The sequence below is a fragment of the Myotis myotis genome, unplaced genomic scaffold (genome assembly GCF_014108235.1).
Source record: "Myotis myotis isolate mMyoMyo1 unplaced genomic scaffold, mMyoMyo1.p scaffold_m19_p_11, whole genome shotgun sequence".
Lineage (NCBI taxonomy): Eukaryota > Metazoa > Chordata > Mammalia > Chiroptera > Vespertilionidae > Myotis > Myotis myotis.
This window is the reverse complement of record NW_023416315.1, coordinates 42,054,481-42,077,419: the sequence shown is the minus strand read 5'-3', so window position 1 is coordinate 42,077,419 and position 22,939 is coordinate 42,054,481. Positions and strand designations below refer to the sequence as shown.

The 22,939-nt window shown below is 42.0% G+C and overlaps 1 protein-coding gene across 3 annotated transcripts in view; it reads right to left on the bottom strand.

The window, feature by feature from the left end:
* ABCB1 (ATP binding cassette subfamily B member 1) overlaps nucleotides 1–21,615 on the bottom strand; it is a 79,185-nt gene extending 57,570 nt beyond the window's left edge. For 2 of the 3 annotated variants that reach the window (XM_036328301.1, XM_036328303.1), the window contains exons 1-4: nucleotides 21,472–21,615; nucleotides 20,822–20,889; nucleotides 13,956–14,007; nucleotides 7,431–7,617 (exon numbers count right to left, since the gene is read on the bottom strand). In XM_036328301.1, the coding sequence (XP_036184194.1) occupies nucleotides 7,431–7,617; nucleotides 13,956–14,007; nucleotides 20,822–20,883 (301 nt within the window). In that variant the 5' untranslated portion in view covers nucleotides 20,884–20,889; nucleotides 21,472–21,615. Of the gene's footprint in view, nucleotides 1–7,430; nucleotides 7,618–13,955; nucleotides 14,010–20,821; nucleotides 20,890–21,471 lie in introns of those variants that run through there. The other variant, XM_036328302.1, reaches the window with a different exon arrangement.
* Between the last annotated feature and the right edge of the window lie 1,324 nt (nucleotides 21,616–22,939).

The following is a 22,939-nucleotide window of genomic DNA, read 5'->3' as shown; positions in this document are numbered from 1 at the left end:
GGCTTAGGCTTGCTCCCCGGGGGATTAGGCCCAAGCTGGCAGTCAGACATCTCTCTGGCAGCCTGGGAGCCCTTGGGGGATGTCCACTTGCCAGCGGGGAGCAAGCCTAAGCTGCAGTTGGACATCCTTAGCACTGCTGAGGCGGGAGAGGCTCCCACCACCACCGCTGTACTGGCAGCCATCAGCCTGGCTTGTGGCTGAGTAGAGCTCCCCCTGTGGGAGCACACTGACCACCAGGGGGCAAGCTCCTGCATTGAGCGTCTGCCCCCTGGTGGTCAGTGTGTGTCACAGTGACCAGTCATTCCCAGTTGTTCTGCTGTTAGGGTCAGTTTGCATATTACCCTTTCATTATATAGGATAGAGGCCTAGTGCATGGGTGGGGGCCGGCTGGTTTGCCTTGAAGTGTGTCCTGGATCAGGGTGGGGGCTGGGGTGCCTAGCCAGCCTGGGTGAGGGGCTGATGGGTGTTTTCAGGCTGGTCACACCCCCTTCAGGGTGGGGGTCCCCACTGGGGTGCCTGGCCAGTCTGGGTGAGGGGCTGAGGGCCGTTTTCAGGCTGGCCAAGCACCCTCTGGCAATGGAAGCTCCCAGTCTCTCCTTTTTTTCTTTTTTATTCTGGGATTTATTTACCTTCTATAATTGAAACTTTGTAGCCTTGAAAGGAGCTAAGAGCCAGCCAGGACGGGAGGGAGGGAAGCTTGGCTTCTTCCATCGCCAGGGGGCAACCCAAGCCACCTGCTCACTCCAGCTCCGTGGCCACGACGGGCTGAAAGCAGGTGTCTGGGATTTATTTACCTTATATAATTGAAACTTTGTTGGTTTGAATGGAGCTCAGAGCCGGCCGCGGCAGGCAGGAAGCTTAGCTTCCTCCATCATTGGGGCAACCAAGCCTCCTGCTCGCTCCAGCTCCGTGGCTGCCAGCCGCCATCTTGGTTTGCATACAGTTGCTCTGATTGGCTGGTGGGCGTGGCTTAAGGCATAGTGGAGGTATGGTAAATTTGCATGTTGGTTTTTTATTAGTGTAGATAGGATATGAGAGGGCCTGGCTCTGATGGGTCTGATTTTGACAGGTATGGGAAAGGGGAGGAAATCTTTTTCTGGCAAAGGGAACAACATGGACAAAAGTCCACAGCAAGTTTGAAGAATGAGTGAACCAGTTCAACTGGGGTGTGGGGTGTGTTTTGAGGATGGGAAAAGGTGGATATGTAGCTGGAAAGATAATCTGGGCCCCACAGGTATGGTGTATAAAAACTAGTAGTCATTTAGCAGTTTGTTCAGAAAAAACAAAAGACAAACCATAACCAGAGGTATGATCTAGGATGATTTAGCTGCCAGCAAAGTATAAGATTAAAACAGGGAGAGACTGAGAGACTTGAGCTACTGAAATTATGTAAAGAAAGAGGATCTAAGTGGGAGCAGAAAAGACAGACACTGCCCATAAGATTTAGAGAGGGAGAAGTTACAGGTCTCAGCAACTGATAGAACAGAAGTCGAGAGAGTCCAAACAAAGGACCATTGAGACCTCAGGTGTGAGCTTCTGGAGCGGGGTGGGGTCATGGTGGGAAATAAGCAGTCAGCCAAAGCAGCAGGTCTGATCAGATGTTAGTTCAGTTTTGAAGATTTTTCTTTTGTGGTACCTGGGACATTCAACTGAAGATGTCCAATAAGTATTCAGACGGTGGCTCTCCAGTTCTGGAGAGAGTTCAGATCCAAAGACTTAGGAGTCATGTACTACTGGCCATAGCTAAATTTAGGAGAGAAAAAAGCCATCTCTCCTCACCTGTGAGGACAGGATGGCAGGCAAGGAGAAAACGGCTAGCAAGCATAGAACTCTGGGGAAGACCACACTTAGGGGAATACAGAAAGTAAGGCAGGAATAAAGAGACACAGAGAATATAGGCAAGGCCAACAGATACATGAAAAGATGCTCAACATCACTAATCATCAGAGAAATGCAAATTAAAACAACAATGAGATATCACCTCATACCTGTCAGAATGGCTACCATCAATAAATCAACAAATAACAAGTGCTGGTTTGTCTTTATTTGGTCGTGATACACACTAGTGAGAATTAATACCATTTAGAAACACTTCCTGGATAGCCGGATAAGATAGAAAATTCCAGGACTGATAAGGAAATGAATCCTTACCCCGCTACTTATTATCCTGTTTTAATTTTGGAGCAGAAGGAAATCTTATAACTAATAAAGAAAAAAAAAATCAGCCTGGACACATTTATTGTTGCATTGACAGAACGTGAAAGTCAAGCTTCTTTGCTACTTTCACGTTGTCTCTGCATCAGGTGTAGCCAGGTGGGAGAGAATGCTATCAGTGACTATCCTGGCTCTGGGCTCCCATCTACCACTTTCAGCCACGGAAGCCTCCCTTCCAACTATCTGATCAGGTAAGCTTCCGTGACAGAGGTTATTTACATAGGGTGGTTCTCTGATTATAGAAGATAGTCAACCCCTGACTTTTGATCCACAAGGTCCTTCTAACTCAGGAATACCATGATTCCAAGTTTTCTGGTCTTCTTGTGCAGAAATTTAGACCTTTTGCCTAGATCTGTGGTCGGCAAACTGCGGCTCGCGAGCCACATGCAGCTCTTTGGCCCCTTGAGTGTGGCTCTTCCTTAGCCTTAGGAGTACCCTAATTAAGTTAATAACAATGTACCTACATAAATAGTTTAAGTTTAAAAAATTTGGCTCTCAAAAGGAATTTCAATCGTTGTACTGTTGATATTTGGCTCTGTTGACTAATGAGTTTGCCGACCACTGGCCTAGATGATCAATTCCTGTGCACTGCTCAGGCTAGTGCCTGCCACTGGGTGTGGCTGGGCCTATTGCAGACAAAGAGGACTCCAGGAGCCACGCTCTCCTGGTGTGTGCTGCTTCACACCTCAGGCCCCAGGGCTGACCTACCTGACTTACTAATAAGCAACTCTACTTCACCAGGATGGCACCTGAAGGAAAGACCAAGTGAAAATAATGATGCTTGCTACAATTTTAGGCAGAGTCTGAAACCACTAGTAGAGCAGAAAAAACACACAAACAGACACTCAAAGGGAGGACTCCTGGCTCAGGAACTCAGCTCTGTCAACTAGCCATCAATTCCATCGTGGCCATGTGGTTTCCAGTTCCTGGGCACTGGCTTCTACACCTATAAAAATATGGGTTCGGGCAAGATAATTTCTAGGCTCTGTTTCACCCACACAATTCTGTAATTCAGGCTTGCTTTATTCATCCCACTTTTAAGCACCTAGAATGGGTCAGGTACTCGCTGCCTATCTATTTATTTTTTGATGTTTTTATAATATACTGCAGATAGCATGTTGTAACTAATCTACTTTTTGGCTGAAAAGCATTCCTTTGATAGCAACTAAAAAAAAAAAAATCTGACTATGTTTCACTAATTCTAGAAAAATTAGTCATATTTTAAGTTTTAACTCAAACTTAAAAAATAAACTGCCACACAAAATAATATACTTGGAATTATATTGCCATTACTTGGTACCTAATCTTCTAGAAATCTATCTATAAGAATTTTTCCAATGAAATGGTCAGCAGCAGAGAAAAGCCTTGAATAAGTAAAAGAAAACAGATCCATCCTGGAAATTTTTAGAGAGTTTGGAGCATACTTGTAATGCTGGCCTTGAGGACTCAGATGGCAATGTTTCCTTTGCTTACAACACTAAAGTCTTGAAATACACATTCAAGATCTGCACTCAATACATGCACTCATAGATTAGCAGCTAAATATAGATTCTATTTTGAGAAATGGCATTTTACAAATAGTTTCCAGGTTTCTCAGATGAGTTTTAGAGCAGTGAGAGTAGGGATTATAATGGTAAATATAAAAATAAATTAGTTCCAATTTATCCCTTTTTATCTGAATTATTAACTCATATTAAAATTTGAGTGTCTCATTTTCTCCTTTCCTTGGCCCACAACCTGGTAGAAGATTGAACAGAAACTACCATAATATAGTTACAGAGAAAGAGAAAGGCCGTCAATGTGGATGTGCCATAAAGTGAATCATTAGAGACAATAAAGAATCAGGAACTATGTAAAGAGTATCTCTGACTCTTAACCACTATGAGACCTGGCAAATCTCCCCTGTGTCCTCCAGTTTCTGGATTAGCATGTTAACCTCAGTGTCCTCCTTTCTGGGGTCCCTCTATTTCAGCGGTTCTCAACCTGTGGGTCACGACCCCTTTGGGGGCCGAATGACCCTTTCACAGGGGTTGCCTAAGACCACCGGAAAACACATATATAATTACATATTGTTTTTGTAATTAATCACTATGCTTTAATTATGTTCAATCTGTAACAATGAAAATACATCCTGCATATCAGATATTTACATTACGATTCATTACAGTAGCAAAATTACAGTTATGAAGTAGCAACAAAAATAATTTTAGGGTTGGGGGTCACCACCACATGAGGAACTGTATTAAAGGATCGCGGCATCAGGAAGGTTGAGAACCACTGCTCTATTTCCTTCAATGTATAGACTCGGGGCCAGTCTGCATGGGTTCAAATACTAAAATTGCTAACTCTATGACCTCCGGCACTTTAAGTGTACTCAACCCTCTGGGCCCCGTGTCCTCATCTGTAAAGTAGTCTCAACCTCATGTTCATGAAATGAATAAAGGAGCTAATACATGTAAAACACTACGAACAGTGCTCAGTCCATATTTAATGCTCAGTAAATGTTAGCTTTAGTTATTGCTAACTGAGTTTTTCCTCAAGGCTTAAGGCTCAAATTCCTTCTACTTTCCTCCATATCCTATCACAGGAGATTTAATATCCCTTCAACTCAAATATTGCCAAATCTCTAGGCCTACTCTTTATACCAAGATTCAGTCTCATTTCTTCAACGGCCTGAATGTCATTTACACTTGTTTCCAACCTGTCACCTTTAATGCAAAATGCCTAAAGTCAAAATCACCTCTATCTGGGCTCACTTCCAGACAGTGGACAGTCCCGAGGAAGACGGGAATCCTACTGAAATTCAGCAGCGGTTCACCTTTGCTCACACAGTGGAGTTCCCTAGGCTCAATTCATCAGAGACTTCAAGGCAAAGGCAAATGTGGCAAGAAGATGGAGAGCGTTGGGAGTCGGGTATCAGGAAATCAGGTCCACAACGAAAAGAGCAGGGAAAAGGCCGGTGTCTGACCATCAGGGTGAGGTATCAAGAGAGAGCGCTAAGGAGGGATCCAGTGCACAGCAGAGAAAGATCTGCTCTCAGAAAGATGTTAGCGCTGTCTAGTTAAACCCTCTGTTTAGCTTAAACGCTCAGACTTTCACGAGCCTTAGCAAATCCAAATCTCCTTAAGGAAGGAATACTTCTTGTCCAACAAGGAGGCTCTGGTACCTAGTCTACCCCCAGGGCAAAGTTATGAGGTTCTACACCCGGGGGACGTCAAGAAGAAAAACAGTCTGAGAGTATCTGGAGGCCCAGTAGCCTGGCTCTCCCTCCAGAAGCATCAGAGAATTCATTTGCCCTCATCTCTAGGTCCAGCATCAAAATGTTTGATGCTATCCCCCCTCCCCTTTTGGTGAGTGGTAAGGTGTCAATTCAAAGGTGGCACAAACCTTTTGTTACCTTCCTTTGAATTCCACAAAGGGATGTAATAAATGCATAAGGATTTTACATAGCTCAAACATACAGTAGCATTGCCTGGCCTAACTCATTACCTGCATTCACAGAATTGAAGTAGTCCTGCCTTAGGATAAACAATGTACTCTTCAGGATCACAAAGAAGGGGTTCTCCAGATCACCAGACAGGTATAAAAATTCCTTAAACACCCCAAAATGTTACGAATATTCATGTGCTTGCTTCTGGGGAAAGGATTCATGGCTCTCATCAGAGACTTAAAGATGGGAAGGTGGCAGGGTCATTGTAAAAGCTACAGGCTATCACTATATTCGCAAGTGTTTTTTCAAAAAGGCATTTTCAACATTTCTACCACTTGAGTGCACACAAGTTTTAAACTAAGTCTTTGGGTAGCTTAGTTTAAATTAGTAATGGCGAACCTTTTGAGCTCGGCGTGTCAGCATTTTGAAAAACCCTAACTTAACTCTGGTGCCGTGTCACATATAGAATTTTTTTGATATTTGCAACCATAGTAAAACAAAGACTTATATTTTTGATATTTATTTTATATATTTAAATGCCATTTAACAAAGAAAAATCAACCAAAAAAATGAGTTCCCGTGTCATAGGTTCACCATCACTGGTTTAAATCAATCTATGCGTGACCAAAGTTGACATGGAAGCTCAGAGCGATCAAACAGCCCTTCCGCAATCAAGTGTGAGGGAGTGTATCTGTGGACACCCAAAGTACTCTAACAGTCCATTCACTTTCCCATATAAGGATTTCTGGTATCAAGAATTAATCAATCATATGCAATCTTATGGAACATGATCAGTAAGGTGCAACTCTATTATATGACCTATATATTTATGGTTCAAGACAGGGTGTTTATACCAGATGGCTATTGTTGTGTTGGCTGTTGTCATTTTTTTTTTTTTTATTTGACAGTCTAAGGAAAAAGAGGTCAGTGTCCCTGATTAAATAGTCAGGTATTACATGTTTTAAAACTTCCTGTGGCACACGGGCTGAAAATCAGTCCTAGAGGATTGTCTTAGATCTCCTTAGTCAGCCAAATGTCTTGCTTCCTACTTCACTGAGCAAAGTGAAGTAATCAAAAGAAAATGTTCACAAATTCTCACCTCCTCATTGGTACTCAAACACTCTCTCTTCCCACCTGTTATTATAGATGAACCACCTGTGCTCCTACCTGAAGCAAATGGTTCTTCTTGAGCATTATATCCCATTCTTTCTCACGGATATCGCAAAAGCAAGCAAATCTCTCCCCTCTCTTAAGGCATCACCTTCTCCTCTTTTGGATCATTTCCATTTGTATACAAACAAGCGATTATTTCCCCAGTTCTAGCGTGCACACACACACACACACACACACACCCCTTCTCTCAGACCCATTTTTCCATTTTAGCATCTGTTTCCGAAGAGCCCAATCCAGTTTATCAGGCTATAAACTTTAGAACCATCTTGGACTCCTGTCTGTTACACCCATATCCACTATGTCAGAGAGTTTTACTGGCTCCTAATTATCATTCAAGGTCAAGATGAGGTTCCTATACCTCTTCCTGAAACTTCTTGACACATTTCTGATTTCATAGAGCTCTCTTTTTTTATATACCTCTGCCAGCACTTCCACTGTGCATCCTAATGCCCATGAATATTCTCTTATCAAACTCATTACAAATATGGACTGTAGCTCAGATCCCTCCACCTCCCACCGCACTAAACACACTAGTGCATATGTAGTAATATCACTCTAAGTCATTGTTTTTTCCTAAGCTTCCAATAAAACCAGAACCACAAATAATACTTACTTTGATTAGTCATATTTGTAAAAGTTATGTTTGGTAAAGTTGTGTTCTGAAACTTTCCTGCATCTGCAAAGCTATCTGTCATGTCTCCAAAAATCAGCATCGTGAGAGGGAGTCCAGCACCGTGGATGATGGCGGCCATAGTCCCCAGCAACATATACAATCTATCAAGCCAGTTTGAATAGCGAAACTAAAAAAAAAAGAGAAGAGGAACAATTAGCACAGTTTCACGGATGGTTTGCTTTACTTTCAATACATACCCCAAACCCAAACATTTTTTATACTACCACCCTGGTCCAAGCCAAACTATTGCAATAGCCTAATTAGAAATGGGTGTTTGCGCCCTGACTGGTATGCTCAGTAGTTAAAATGTCTCCCACACACCAAAGGGTCAAGGGTTCAGTTCCCAGTCAAGGGCATATACCTGGGCACATGCGGGAGGCAACCAATCAATGTTTCTCACACCTCTCACACTGATGTTTCCTTCTCTCTCTCTCTTTCTTTCTCTCTCTCTCTCTCTCTCTCTCTCTCTCTCTCTCTCTTTCCCTCCCCTTTTCTTCCTCCCTTCCATTCTCTCTAAAAATCAATGGAAAAAATATCCTCAGGTGAGGATTAACAACAACGACAAAAAAGGGCATTTGATTCCTCTACTGAGCTCTGACCTACTTCTTCATATTGAATTCATTATGTCTCCTTTTCTTATGCATGAGGTTTGATGAGAGGGATAAGACATTCCTCTTGGGAGTTGTAAAATCTTTAATGGTACAGTAATAGTATATGTTGCTCTGATTTCCAAGAACAGAAGCCATTTTTTAACTTAAAATTTTTTAGTCAAGAAAAATCTGGATTGCCAGAGGCTCCTAGGAGGACCCCATTGAGCAAACCCCATTGAGCACTCGTTTTATTGCTCTAAGAAAGTGGCTTGGGTCACAGATCTGCTGCATAATAGCACTGGCATAAATGTAAAGTGATTTTAATGTAATTAGGCCTCTCTAGTGAGAGGGAAGAGGAAAATGATGAATTAAGATGGATGCTTGTTAAAGAACAGATTTCCTGAGAAGACAGATGGTGGTCATAATGACTGCAAGTGTAGACCTGCAAAACCTCTTTTACTGCAGGCCAGTCACAAGAAGAAAAGAAAGACTTCTCTGGATCTAAAAAGCGACAGAAAGAGGGTGCGGTAAGGGAAATGGTATTGAGGCTCTTTGAAAGGCCCACCTGGGAAACAATATTTCACCTGTATAATTCAAAGAACTAGTTAAGGACCGAAAGAAAACCAAATAGAAGAAAACAAAGAAACAGGAGGATGCCAGCTGTGGCTATTTGTGGCAGGTGCTCCTTCTGTGGATGCAAGATATAGATATAGTCAGCAGGTGTTTTTTTAAATTGATTTCAGAGAGGAAGGGAGAGGGAGAGAGAGAGAGATAGAAACATTAATGATGAAAGAGAATCATTGACTGGCTACCTCCTGCACTCCCCCAACTGGGGATCAAGCCTGCAACCCGGGCACATGTCCTTGGCCAGAATCGAACCTGGGACCCTTCAGTCTGCAGACCAACGCTCTATCCACTGAGCCAAACTGCGTAGGGCTAGTCAGGAGGTTTGTAGGGAGGAAACTGAGTAAAAACTGGGTCTGGGCAGGTCATGTAAACCAAAAGAAAGCTCAAGATCAAGATAAAAAACACAGCAGCAAAAAGCAAAATTTTAGAACTACTATATACTCTTTATAGAAACAGAAACCAATCCTATAGTTAGCTACCAAGGAACTTACAGTAGCAAGAAATAGGAATAAGTTATTGAATTGACAAGTGGAGAAGAGAAATAAAGAGCAGAACAGCTCTTGGAGGTAGTGAATGGCAGCCCATAAAGCAGATAGAAAAAGTGAAGCTTATTCCCATTGCTTGCTATTGTAGATTCCTTGTTAGCTAACTACAGGATTGGTTATCAACGAAGAACACACACGAAACCCCTGCCTTCATGGAGCCTGGACCACAGTGACACGCAGGATCTACTGGCTTAGACTGGCTGACCAGGGACATCTCTCTGAGGAGGCAATATATGAGCTGAGACCTCAGTGACAGGAAGGATATAATCAGTCATGTGACAATCTGGAGGCAGAACCTTCCAGGCAGGAAGAACAAATGCGAAGTTTTGTCCTGGGATGGTATGTCTCAAGGACCAAACGGAATTACTACTGCGGCAAGAGCAGAGTGAAGAAGAGTCCATAGTGAAGTCAGAGATGAGACAGAGGTCATACGGAGAGCCTTTTATAGCCACAGGAGGGAATTTGGGTTCTACTCTAAATTTCCCATCTAGAGCATCTTCAGGATGGAACTGAGGTGATGTGATGTGGCTACTATGGAGGAAAGTTTTTAGACGAGCAGAAATGGAGGAGGGGGACTAGCAGTAAAGAGAGTGGTTAGGAGAGCAAACGAAGTCTAGACCAGGAGTGGAAGGTGGAATAATGCCCTGTTCACCCTAAACATGTCCACATCCTCATCCCAGGAACCTGTGAATAGGTTTCTTTACATGGGAAAAGGGCCTTTGTAGATGTTAAGGATCTTGAAATAGGGAGGTTTTTCTGGATTATCCAAATGGGCCTAATGCAATCACAAGGGTCCTTGTAAGAGGGAGCCAAATGTATCAAAATCAGGAGCAATGAATGATTACTGAAATAAGAGGCTGGAGTGATGCAAGGAAGGGGACACGAGTTCAGGAACGCAGGCAGCCTCTATAACAGTGGTTCTCAACCTTGGCTGTACATTAGAATCACCTGGGAATCTTTTTCAAATCCTGATTTCTGGGCCTCATCCTCCGGAAATTCTGTTTCTTTGTTATGGGGCCAGTAACAAAGAAACAGAATTTCTGGAGGATGAGGCCCAGAAATCAGGATTTGAAAAAGATTCCCAGGTGATTCTAATGTGCTGCCAAGGTTGAGAACCACTGCTCTAGAAGCTGAAAAAGGGAAGGAAACAGATTCTCTCTTAGAGCCTGCAGAAGGAATTCAGCCTTGCTAGCTAAATGGGGCAAGTGGAGGGGAAATTGGATGAAAGAAAGTGAAGGAATTAGCCAAACAGCTACACTAATAAAAGAGAAATATGTAAATTTCTCGCTACACCCACCAGCCAATCAGGATGAGTGTGCAAATTAACCCAACAAAGATGGCGGGTTAATTTGCATACATAGGCACTGAGCGAAGACTGAAGGCTCTGGCCCAAGTGAAGACTGAAGATGACTGAAGACTGAAGACTGAAGAGGCTTGGCTTCTCTGCTGCAGCTGGAGCAGAGAAGCCAAGCCTTGCTCCGCTGCAGCCAGACCAAAGGCCTGGGTCCTGGGTGCTAGAGGAAAACCGGTGCCGGCAGCCAGGGGAAGGAAGGCCTATTGTGTGAATCTTCGTGCAACGGGCCTCTAGTATATTCATAACCCATAGACACAAATAACAGTGTAGTGATAGCCAGAGGGAAGGGGTTGGACAGGGGGCTGGGTGAAGGCAGGCAAAGATGGGGAAAATGGGAACATCTGTAATAGTGTCAACAATGAAAATACAAAAAAATCTATTGAGGGGGGCACTAATAAAATTAGACACTTGATGTGTAAATGCCAATGGAAAAGACCCAGTTGAGAGGGAGAGATTGAAGATACATAGAAGAAAGAATATTAAATAATATAAGGTTCGTGAGAAGGCAAATTATATAGGAGTCAAAGTTCAAGTGAGTAGTGAGTTTTAAGGACCAGATGCTTCCCTGTTATGAAAGGAGGGAAGGAAAAGGGAACGGATCCAGGTGTCTGTGGATTGGAAGAGAAGAGCTGAGAAACTTATGTCAGGTGGCTTCCATTTTGTTTGTGAAATAAGAGGTTATCCACCAAGAGTGAGAGGCAGTTTTGAGGGCCAGGGAGGAAGTGGTAGGAAATTGGAAGAGTATAGGTTTGACACTGGGGAAAGAACAGAAGAACAGTACCCAGTCTGTGCTGGATACACCCTGTTGTGAGATTTTTCTCCAGCACCAAAGCAGGTATCTGCATTTGCCTGGGCTATCTATGATAAAAGAGAGGTAAGAAGAAGTTTATAGTTTGGGCAAGTGAATAACTAAAGAGATAGTCATTACTTGAAGCTAGATAAGAAAGAGGAAGAAGATAGGGAGGGGCTGAGGGAAACTGGTGAGTCAGTAGTCTCAAGATCCAGAGAGACCAGTGACCAGATTGCAAAGAGAGGAGATGGCTGGCTAATTCAAACTGGCTGCTTCAATTGGTCACTTTGGAAATAGAACCGTTTCAAATAACAAAATCCAGGATGTGAGTATATGAGTGATGGCTGGGGTGAAGGGGAGGACAAGATTATTGCATCTGTGAAGGTCAAGAGTTGGTCTCTATAAGCCTATAAAGGTCACCCAAGATAGTAGGGGCACCAGGGGTAAAAAGGGAGATAATGAACCAGGTGGTCTTCAATGACTGAGAAATGACCAGGTGATCAGAAGAGAACAGCATCAACAAAGGACTCTTCAATTCCAAGCAGATAAACGTTTCCCCCGCCACAAACGATCATAAATGACGTTGTTAAACGCACTGGCTCTAGATTATGCAGATGTGGGCAACATTCTAGGCTTGCTGCTTTACTAGCTTTGTGACTTCTGAATGTGTTGCTTAACTTTTCTGAGTCTGTTTCATCATCTGGAGCATAAGGACAACACAAGTGCCTGTATCATCGAGTTGTTGTGAGGACGAAGTTAAATAATATATAGGGAGTGCTTAACAGATGCCTGGCGGAGAGGAAGCACTGAACTTGCTAGCTATGTGCTATTAAGAGTGGCCTGCATACAAGATTGGCCCTTAGCTGGTGCCTAGAACTTAGATTTGGGGAGGGTTATGACCACCCTAGCTGATAAAGAGGCCGGAACTATTTGGACAATGTGGTGGATCCTGAAAACCTGCCTTCCTTCCGGGAGTTTGGAATTTCAGTACGTGCTCTGCCCCCAGGGTCAGCCCCCCCTCCCCCTCCCCCTCCAGTAAAAACATTGCATGCTGAGTCTTGAGTTCCTCTGATAGCCTTTCACATGTGTTGTCACAGCTCATTGCTGGGGGAATGAAGTGGGACTCGCTGGGAGAGCTTGTGTCTGGTTTCTCCTGGATGTCCCTCTATGTGCCTTGTCCCATGGCGGGTTCTGCTTTGCATCCGGCTGCAATAAATCTTACCCATGAATGTAATTACATGCCAAGTCCTGTGAGTTCTTCTAGTGAATCATCAAACCTGGGGTTCTTGGAAACCCCCTGACACACATAAGTTTTTGTCTTAACCGGATAATGTTATTAATATGCAATGCCAATCACATCAGCATTTTACTGTTAAACTTTCTTAATGGGTCCTTGTGTTTATAGGTTTTACATATAAGTTAAGTTCACAGTTTTCTGTGTCAACTCTTCAGGAAAAAGACACAAGGGAAAGCCATATTTGTAGTACAGCACTTTAGCACAGGCTTAGAATACATTCTTTCTATGCCATACTGAGCACTGTGATTTAGAACATGAACTTCCCAGGTCTGAATCTTGGCCCCATACTTTATCGTTGGACAAGTTAATGTGTGCGGCCTTCTTCATCTGTAAAATTAGAATAATAATATCTATCTGAAGGAATAGTACCTATGTAAGGAAAAACTGAGGTCATATATATAGTGTTTAGAACAATACATGGCATATAGAGCAGTATGTGTGTTATTACCTCACATTGAAATTCTAGATTTTTATTCTTTTGTGCCTTGAATAGTATTGGTAGTATTACCTCTGTGTATTAAGTCTGTTAAATTTTCTAAAATCTAAGGTTTGTTCTAAAATTTAAGCTACAAATAAAATAAAAACTAAACTATGAAAGACAGAAATGTTTTGGTCTCAAAATGAATTTAATTTCAATTCAGGTAGAGAGAGAGACCATCAACCAGTCACATCTATAAAACCCCTCTCTTATTTTCAATTGATGAAAATAAAGTTTCTGAGCAACCTTTGTGCAACCAGAAAATGAGATAAAGAATTAAGGTTTTCACATTGTAGAACTGCCAATTATTCAGCACAGAAGAATGATTACATGTACCAAGTCACAGTAATAAATAATCTATTGTAAACTTTTATTATATGAATACCGGGGACTTTGACCTCAAAACTGCCAGGATTCTGATCAGAGCCACTGCAGACAGGGAACCTTGTGTCCTATGTGGCTGGTCTCATCCAGGTGGCTGAGAGATCTGTTATCTATGCAAGCATCTCGCCCAGTGCTTGGCACAGATTAACAGATCACTGGTGACATAACTAACTAGGAGGATAATGAAACCTAGGACAAAAAGGGTGGCTACTGAGGCTCAATTCACATGGCAAGCTATGATTGGCATTACCCTGAAAATAAGCTAAATTAAACCAATTTGGTTTACCTCTCCATTCAAATGCTTTCCCAGAAATAATCATACGAGGTAAAAAATCTCTTTTCTAGGTAAGGAGAAGTCAATTCCTATGTATTCTGAATAGTGAATAAGTTCAAAACTCACCATTGTAAGTACACTGACAGTTGGTCTCTTTTCTTTCTTCTCTTTTTTTTTACTGAAAAACATAGCAATAGAATTACACAAAACTTTTAAAACTATATAAAATTGTAAATTACCAAATTAACATAGAGTTTATAACTTGCTTACAATATACAGTGGGACCTTGACTTACGAGTTTAATTCGTTCTGTGACGGAGCTCGTAACTCAAATTACTCGTATTTCAAATCTTAAAGTGAACGAGTGAGACACGTGATGCTGGGCTGATGTTGTGGCGTTCACTGTGACGTTTGCTGCGCCAACTAGCGGTGGGGTATCTGAAGCTGGCTCGTAACCCGAATTTTAGCTCGCAACTCAAAGCAAAAAATCGGCCGAGAGACGGCTCGTATCTCGAAAAACTCGTTAGTTGGGATGCTCATAAGTCAAGGCCCCACTGTATTATTCAGTAAAAAAGCAGGTTAATAGTCTGATCCTATTTATGAAGTTTAAACATGTTAACATGTGTCCTAGAAATCTATATGTGTGGTTATCATTGGGTGTTGAGATATTTACCAATATATTTTATTCCTTGTGCCTTTGGCATTTCCTAATTTTCTATGATAAAAACATACAGAGACACACGACTTTTGCAATTAGAAAAATTACTGAAAAAAAGAGAGATTTCTGTTTTTACTAATAGAAAATTATTCATGCTCTCCCAGGGTAATCTCCTGAATTATCATCTAAGAATTCTAGAAGTAGATATTCCATCTACTACCCAGATATTAACCTTAATCGCTCTCTCTGCTAATGGAGGGTATTGGCAGTCAGATACTGAGCATAAAATAACCTCATAAGAAAGTAATTGAATCACTATGAACAAATCTAATTCTGAAAGGATGTCTGGAGCCCTAAATGGACCATTATGGCAATAAATGTAACCTAGAAAAGCTACAGTCAATTATTATTTTGAGCCTAGATTTCAAATGAATCTAACTGCAACCCTTTTCCACTCTACGTAACTGCCACCAAAGACATGAAGGCAAACCCACCATCCCCAGCCGCCGCATCTATATTTTCAAATGTACAAAAGAAAGACTATCTCAGAGAATGACCATATTATTTTTACACAGATTCTCAAGTTCAAAAAGTTAATTCATCTTTGTCTTTGTTCTTTACACTAAGCAAGGTCAAAGAGCTGAAGAGACTTCTAACGAAAAAAAAAATCCAGAGTTTATCCCATATTTGGCTTTGGAGTGATGTGAGACGAACATAAACACACAAAATACACAAACATAACTCTTCAAATGTGGTCCCGCCCTACGCCCAGTAAAGGCATGGTTTCAGTAACCCTGGGACCAGGGTGAGAGGAGAAAAGTAGCCATACATAATTGAAGTTGAGCTCTAAAAGCTTTCTACTTATTTTTTTCTTAATATTGCTGCTACTTTGAAGAAGTTATAATGGTGCTGAAGCACTAGCTAAGTGAACACTTCCCATACATAATCTCATTTAATAATTTTTAATTGTATTACATTTATTGGGTGGCATTGGTTAATAAAATTATATAGGTTTCAAGCATACAAGTCTATAACACATTATCCGTATATTTCACTGTGTGTTCAACATCCAAAATCATTTAATTTTGATCTCTGTGAGGCAGGCACATTTCTGTTCTTTTAGAGATAAGAACACTGCAGGCGAGAGGAATTAACTAGCTTATCCAAGGGCACAGGGCTAGAGCAAAGCCAAGATTTCAACTGAAAAGTCTAGCCCAGGGGTGGGCAAACTTTTTGACTTGAGGGCCACAATGGGTTCTTAAATTGGACCGGAGGGCCGGAACAAAAGCATGGATGGAGTGTTTGTGTGAACTAATATAAATTCAAAGTAAACATCATTACATAAAAGGGTATGGTCTTTTTTTTTTTTTTTTTTAGTTTTATTCATTTCAAACGGCCGGATCCGGTAGTTTGTCCACGGCTGGCTAGCCTCTCAACACCACAGATTCAGGGCAACCTCAGCCTTCTGAGTCACTGCATTGCAAGGATATGCTCTTCCACAATGACTTTCCGCCCCACTAGATTACCCATTTACCCATCAGCTTGAAACACAGGGCTGACCAAAGGCAACTCGTTCATTAAACCTCATTGTAAATAAGAATATTTATAAATACAGATATTCCAAGGGGTACGATTGATCATCCAAGCTTTAAACCTATTAACAAAGACATATGCTTCTTTATAATTACAAATGAGAATATACTGTATAGTTTAAAAAAAAAACACCCCAAACTCATAGAAAAAGAGATCAGATTTGTGGTTACAGGGAGGAGGGAGGAGGACTGAGGAGGAAGGTACAAACTTCCAGTTATAAGATAAAGTACCAAAGCCATGCCTGGTGCGGATCAGTGGTTAGAGCATCAGCCCTGCACCAAAGGGTCATGGGTTTGATGCGCAGTCAAGGGCACATACCTGGGTTGCAGCTTCTATCCCCAGCCCAGGTCAGGGCATGTGCAGGAGGCAACCAATCAGTGTATCTTTCTCACATGAGTGTTCCTCTCTCTCTCTCTCTCTCTCTCTCTCTCTCTCTCTCTCCCTGCCTCCTCCCTCTCTCCACGCCACGCTCTCTACAAAAAAAAAAAAAAAAAAAAAAAAGAAAGGAGAAAGAAATAAAATGGAAAAAATATCCTTATGTAAGGATTAACAACAACAAAATAAAGAAGTACCAGGGATGTATCAACAAAAAATATGAAGAAGTACAACATGATGACTATACTAGTAGTAAACAATGATATACAGAAAAGTTGTTAAGAAAGGAGAACCTAAGAGTTCTCTTCAAAAGGAAAAAAAAGTTTTACTTTTTATTGTATCCGTATGAGATGATGGATGTTAACTAAATTTACCATGGTAATCATTTCAAAATATATGTAAGTCAAACCATTATGCTGTATATCTTAAATGTATACAGTGCTGTATGTCAACTATATCTCAATAAAACTAGGGGAAAAAGATATAGTTTTATTAAGAACAGATTAATATCAATGAGGATGAGCACAATTTAACTTAAAAAAAATCTAGTTTGAAAAATAAAAGTCTGTAGGCCATAATAAGAACCAATCCTATATAATAAAAGGGTAATATGCAAATAGACCACAGCGGAAGGACCGGTCTCTATGATGCGCACTGACCACCAGGGGGCAGACGCTCAACACAGGAGCTGCCCCCTGATGGTAAGTGCGCTCCCACAGGGGGAGTGCCTCTCAGCCAGAAGCCGGGCTCACAGCTGACGAATGCAGTGGCGGTGGTGGGAGCCTCTCCCATCTCCACAGCAGCGCTAAGGATGTCTGACTGCTGGCTTAGGCTCGCTCCCCAAGGGCTCCTGGACTGTGAGAGGACACAGGCTGGGCTGAGGGACAAACCACCCCCCTGCCCCGTGCACAAATTTAGTGCACCAGGCCTCTAGTAATAAAATAAAGGTATGTGCTGGCTTGAACCAATTTCTTTGCCATTTCCCTCCACATACCCTCAATATTTCTTACTCCAATATCCCTGTTTGTGTCATAAGTTCTTTAAAGTACCAAGTTTGTTTGTTTTTTAATTAAAAACAAAAGAAAAATGTATACTTTCCACTCTATGGATATTTTTCCTTTTTATTTTTATGAAAATTTTTTATTTAAAAATTTTTTTAAGTAAGCAGAAAAACTGAAATAGTAATGACTACCCATATAACGTTCACCTAAATTCAACAATTGTTAACTTTTTGAGCATATTTTCTTTATATAAGAAAGTATATACTATCACTGTTAATTTTTTTTAATCCTCACCCAAGGATATGTTTTCATTGATTTTAGAGAGAGAGGGAGGGAGAGGCAGAGGGAGAAGGGGACAGAGAGAGAGAGATACATCGATTGGTTGCCTCCCACATGTGCACCACTGGGAATGGAACCCACAACCTAGGTATGTGCCTTGATGGGGAATGGTGCACAGGATGATGCTCCAAGCAACTGAGTCACCTGGCCAGGGCTCATTGTTAATATTTTATTGAATTATTTTAAAGTAAGTTGCAAACACCATGACATTTCACATGCTTTCCTACCATTATCACATCTAAAAAATAATAGCAAGTTTTCTATAGCTTTTCCCTTTTTTGGAACCAATGTAATCAAGGTCCACACATTACATATCGTAGTTTTGTCTCTTTAGTCTCTTTTTAAAATCTGTAAATCCTTCTGCTCCTCCCCCTCACCCCATTGACTTTTTGTAGGAACACGCATGGATATCTTATAGAATGTCCCACATCTTGGATATGCCCGTTTCAAATTAAATTCAAGTTGATGTGCAATAAGTATAAAATCATAGTAGACTTGAAGACTTAGTAGTGCTCCCATATCTGTAGTTTCACTTTCCACAGTTTTAGTTACCTGTGGTCAACTGTTCTCCAAAAATATTAAATGGAAAATTCCAGAAATAGAGAATTTATAAGTTCTAAATGGTGCACTGTGAATAGAGGGGTGAAATTTAGCACCCATCCACTGAAGATATGACTCATCCCTTTGTCTAGAGTCCCCATGCTGTACTGCCATGTGCCTGTTAGTTTCTTAGTAGCTGTCTACTGTCATGATAGTGCAGTGCTTATGCTCAAATTACCCTTATTTTATTTAATAATGGCTCCAAAGCCATTCATATAACTCTGATTAGAGTGTATTATTATAATTGTTCTATTTTATTAGTTATTGTTGTTAATCTCTTACTGTGCCTAATTTATAAATTAAACTTTATCATAGGATGTATGCATAGGAAAAAATATGGTACCGTTGACCCTTAAACAATTCAGGAGGGTGAAGGGTGCCAACTGTGCAGAACCTACATATAACTTTAGTCAACCCTCTGCATACTTGGGTTACAATCACCAGTTGACTCTTGAACAACACAAGTTTGAACTGCATTGGTCAACAATGGGTCAACAGAAAAAATAGTGAGTATAAGTAGACCTGTGAAGCTCAACCCTATGCTCTTCAAGGATCAAATGTATATATAGGGTTAGGTACTATCTTTGGTTTCAGGCATCTACCAGGGGTCTTGGAATATATCCCCTGCAATTAAAAGGTGTATGAAAAAGAGAATGTAAACTATCTGATTAATAATTCTGATTACAGGTGGAAATGATAATACTTTGTATATACTGGGCTCCTTAAAATATATTTTCAAAGTAATTTCACCTGTTTCTTTTTACTTTTCTGAATGTTGCTACTAGAAATTAATAGTCACAAGTGTGGCTCACATTATATTCCTATTGGACAACATCAGTCTAGAAGCTTGACTGGATTGCTAACATACTTCCTAGGTGGTGTCTTGTCACTAATACATTGATTTCTACAATGAGTGATGCCAAGTCTGATCACTGGGTTAAAATACTAACTGCAAAATCTCCCCATAGGAAAAACATGTAATTCTTAGGTATAACTAGTGGTTTAGGATCCATTACAATCCTTGCCTGAATCAATTATAACAATGCAGGTTCAAAAATGACCACTGGCGTTTTTCTGTAAAGAATGTTCCTTTGTCCTAGCCAGTTTGGCTCAGTGGATAGAGCGTCAGCCTGCAGACTGAAGGGTCCCAGATTCGATTCCAGTCAAGGGCACATGCCCAGGTTGCAGGCTTGATCCCCAGTGGGGGTCATGCGAGGCAGCCAGTCAATAATTTTCTCTTATCATTGATGTTTCTATCTCTCTCTCCCTCTCCTTTCCTATCTGAAATCAATAAAAAAAATAATTTTTTAAAAAAAGAATGTTCCTTTATTCTCTCTACTTCTCTCACCCTTTACTAACTTTCCTCCTCCTCTCAGAATTTTATTAAGAACTCCTGTATCATATTCAGTATTTCACAATCAAGTTCAATTATTCTCCTATCCTTTGAAAACTTAAATTCCACTCCCTTGTTTTGGCATTGCACAAGATACTCCAAGCCCTCTTTTTCCCTGTCCAGACCTGGTTGGAATTAGCCATTTCTCTCTGGGGTCCACAGTTCTTTGAGTGAGGTATGGTATTTAGAAACCAACATCTGGCACTCCGTGTCCTCACTGCTATTGTCCCTTTCACTGGAAAGAAATTGAACTATTTAAAACCATAAGTTCATATTGAAGTTTCCAATTAAAGTTTAACATTTACTAGTAAAAAAAAAACACTTACTTGATGTCCACATTTATATTTCTTTTCTCTTAACACTAAAAAGCTGTTTCTAATAACATATTTATTAATTTTTTTATTTTACGATTTTCTACTAACAATGAACCCACTGTGTGAAGTTTAACATTTCCTGTGTAGACACTGCACTTCGACCAGAATTTACTTAAATTATTTTCCCCGAGTGGCCAATTCTTTATACATCCGGATATTATCACACCACGCTAGTCGGTTTTTGGTACTGCAAGTCTTCTCTTTTCACGATTTCTAACTAGGGTCAGATATTCATTGCCCTTTTAAAAACACTCACACCTAAATGTAGTTTTGGTCTTCTGTCCCACCTGCCATGCCGCCAACAATGCAAAGCTTCTGACTGTTTTACCAGAAGCAAGAGAATGGTCCAGGGAGCAGAGCATAACCAGGGAGCAGATGAGACCTGAGGCTTGTGAAGCAGAAGGTCATCAAACACAGCAGAGGATGCGAGCCTTGTCCTAAAGCTCAAAGGGCCAGGAAGAAGCTCACCGAGGCGAAGGGGAAACTGCAAACGCGGTGCTCAACTCGGCCAGTGAATACCCACAGAGCGATGGCTAGCTCCGTTAGATTAAGATTAAAATCATCATCACCTGTTCACTGATTTCAATGCCGGGGGCTAGAAACACACAGCCCAAATCTCTCAGGCCATGGAAGATACGAAAGTGAAACAAACTGGCTACCTTTTTTTGTCCATTTTCAAGATTTCCCCTGCTCCGCCATTGCGGCCCTCTTCGTGATCCATCGCGACCTGAGGAGATGAAACCACAGCGGATGAACCAAGTGTGATGCGCAGGAGGCGGAGGGGAGACCGAGTCCCGCGCGGAGCCGGGCGGCGAGCCGCAGAGCGGTGCGCTCGCCCCGCAGTGCCCCAGCCGCTCCCGGGGTGATGTGCGCCGCGGGGGGCTTGCGTGCGCGCCCGGCTTCCGGCCTCCGCACGTGAGCAGAGCTGGAGGACAGCGGCGCGACCTGAACTTTGCCCGCCGGCTAGGAGGCTCTCCCTCCCGGTTCCTCCCGCCTCGGACAGTGCGCCCCGGTCCACCCGCCACGGACTCAGAGCCGCGCCATCGGCACCGCGCCGGCTCTCCGCGCTCTGGACTAGAGTCCAGCACGCGTGGCTAGCGCCGAAAGCTTCGGGCTGGGGGTGCTCCAGGAGCTCCCAGGGGGACTCTAGGTCTCACCCCCACTTGGTCCCCACGGACTTCCCAATTGGAATCACCGCCTCCATCCCCTCCGAAGCGCTTCTCCAACAGGTACCAAACTCAAGAAATTGGAGAGCCCCATCTTTTCTGCGTCCTGTCCCCACCCAGCCCCCAACTTCCCACACCCCTACCTCGGGCTTTCCTCGGATTGTCCACCAAGACGTGAATTCTGTTAGAAAAGAGGCCGATTTGAGTGGAAAGCCCGAGCGGATGCGCGTGAGGAGGAGCCCAAGCTCAACTGCGCCGGGGCTTCCTGCGGCCAAGGGAGTGAACCGCTGGGCGTGCGCAGCCAGCACCCTGGGGCTCTCCTGGCCAGCCAATCAGCCAGACCAGTTAGGACTGCTCCCCGCCCCGCTCGATTGACTGCTGATTGCACTAGTTATGAAACAGGTTGTATTTCCAGGAGGAATGTCCTTGCTACCGTTGCCCCTCCACAGAAGGGCCGGTAGAGAACCGCCTACCAGCTGAATCATTTGGGGGCGCTTACGTTTATAGAGTTATGTCTCTACATGTCCAGAAAACTCTCTCTTCTCTCTCTCTCCTCTCGAGAGAGACATAATTTGGCTCCCCAGGTCTGAAGGAGATAAGGGAAACTTTCTTTGGCATCACATCTAATATAGTTAATAAAACAATCTCCGACCTGGTCCATTTTGAAGTTAAAACAAGTTAAACTTTCCTTCCTAGCAGCACCTTTAAATAAGCCAGGGGACGTTTTCTGCAAGAGACTTTATTCGGTGTGTTTGACAGTTTCTGTGGTTATCTGTTCATCTGTCTTTTATTTGAAGATCAAGGGAAGGACATAAATAGGAAAAAAATGTTAATGTGTACATTGAAACGGACATTTTAGGATAGAAATAGTGCATTCTCTGCCTGTTGCCTCTCAGCTCACTGCAAAGGTTTAAAATAAAACTCTTTTTTTTTAACTGCATAGTATGAGCATTTTCCCTGCTTTTTAAAGCCATACTTCAAAGCCATCATTTTCTTTCCATTCTTTACTCGAAATTTTCCATGCCTTGGTTTTTGTTTTAGTCATATAGTCAGGTTTCTTTCTTTACAAACTGTTAGACTTTCTAACAGGCCACTGATTTTCTCTCTGTTCTAACTGGATATGCATGTGTGCAGCATCTGTTCAACTGCTTACAGGCTTACCACCAACCCTGTGGTCCCACCTGGAGCAAATGGGTACAGCTTTCCTCTTCATCACATGGATTTTTAATCTGATTTATGCCTCTGCTCTGTTTCCATCTTTATTTTACTTGTCCCACTTTTAGTTTGAGATCTTGTTATATTATGTGTACACTTGTAAACTACCCTAATTCCTCCCTAAAACAATGCAGATATTTTTTTAAGTATAATATTATGCTGCTTATACTATGTCTACATGCTTGAACTTCAAGTGAAAAATCTCTATCAAGGACATACATAGTTGAAGGATCAGAATAGACCAGAGTTTTCAAAAGGGCTCTATTTTTCTAATACGTATTTTTTAGTTTTTTTGCTCCATGGTCATGAAAATATGGATATAACATATGATGGACCTAAACTAATGGACAGTTCTAGCTACTTCCATGCCACAGTCCTTGACCTTTAAGACGGACT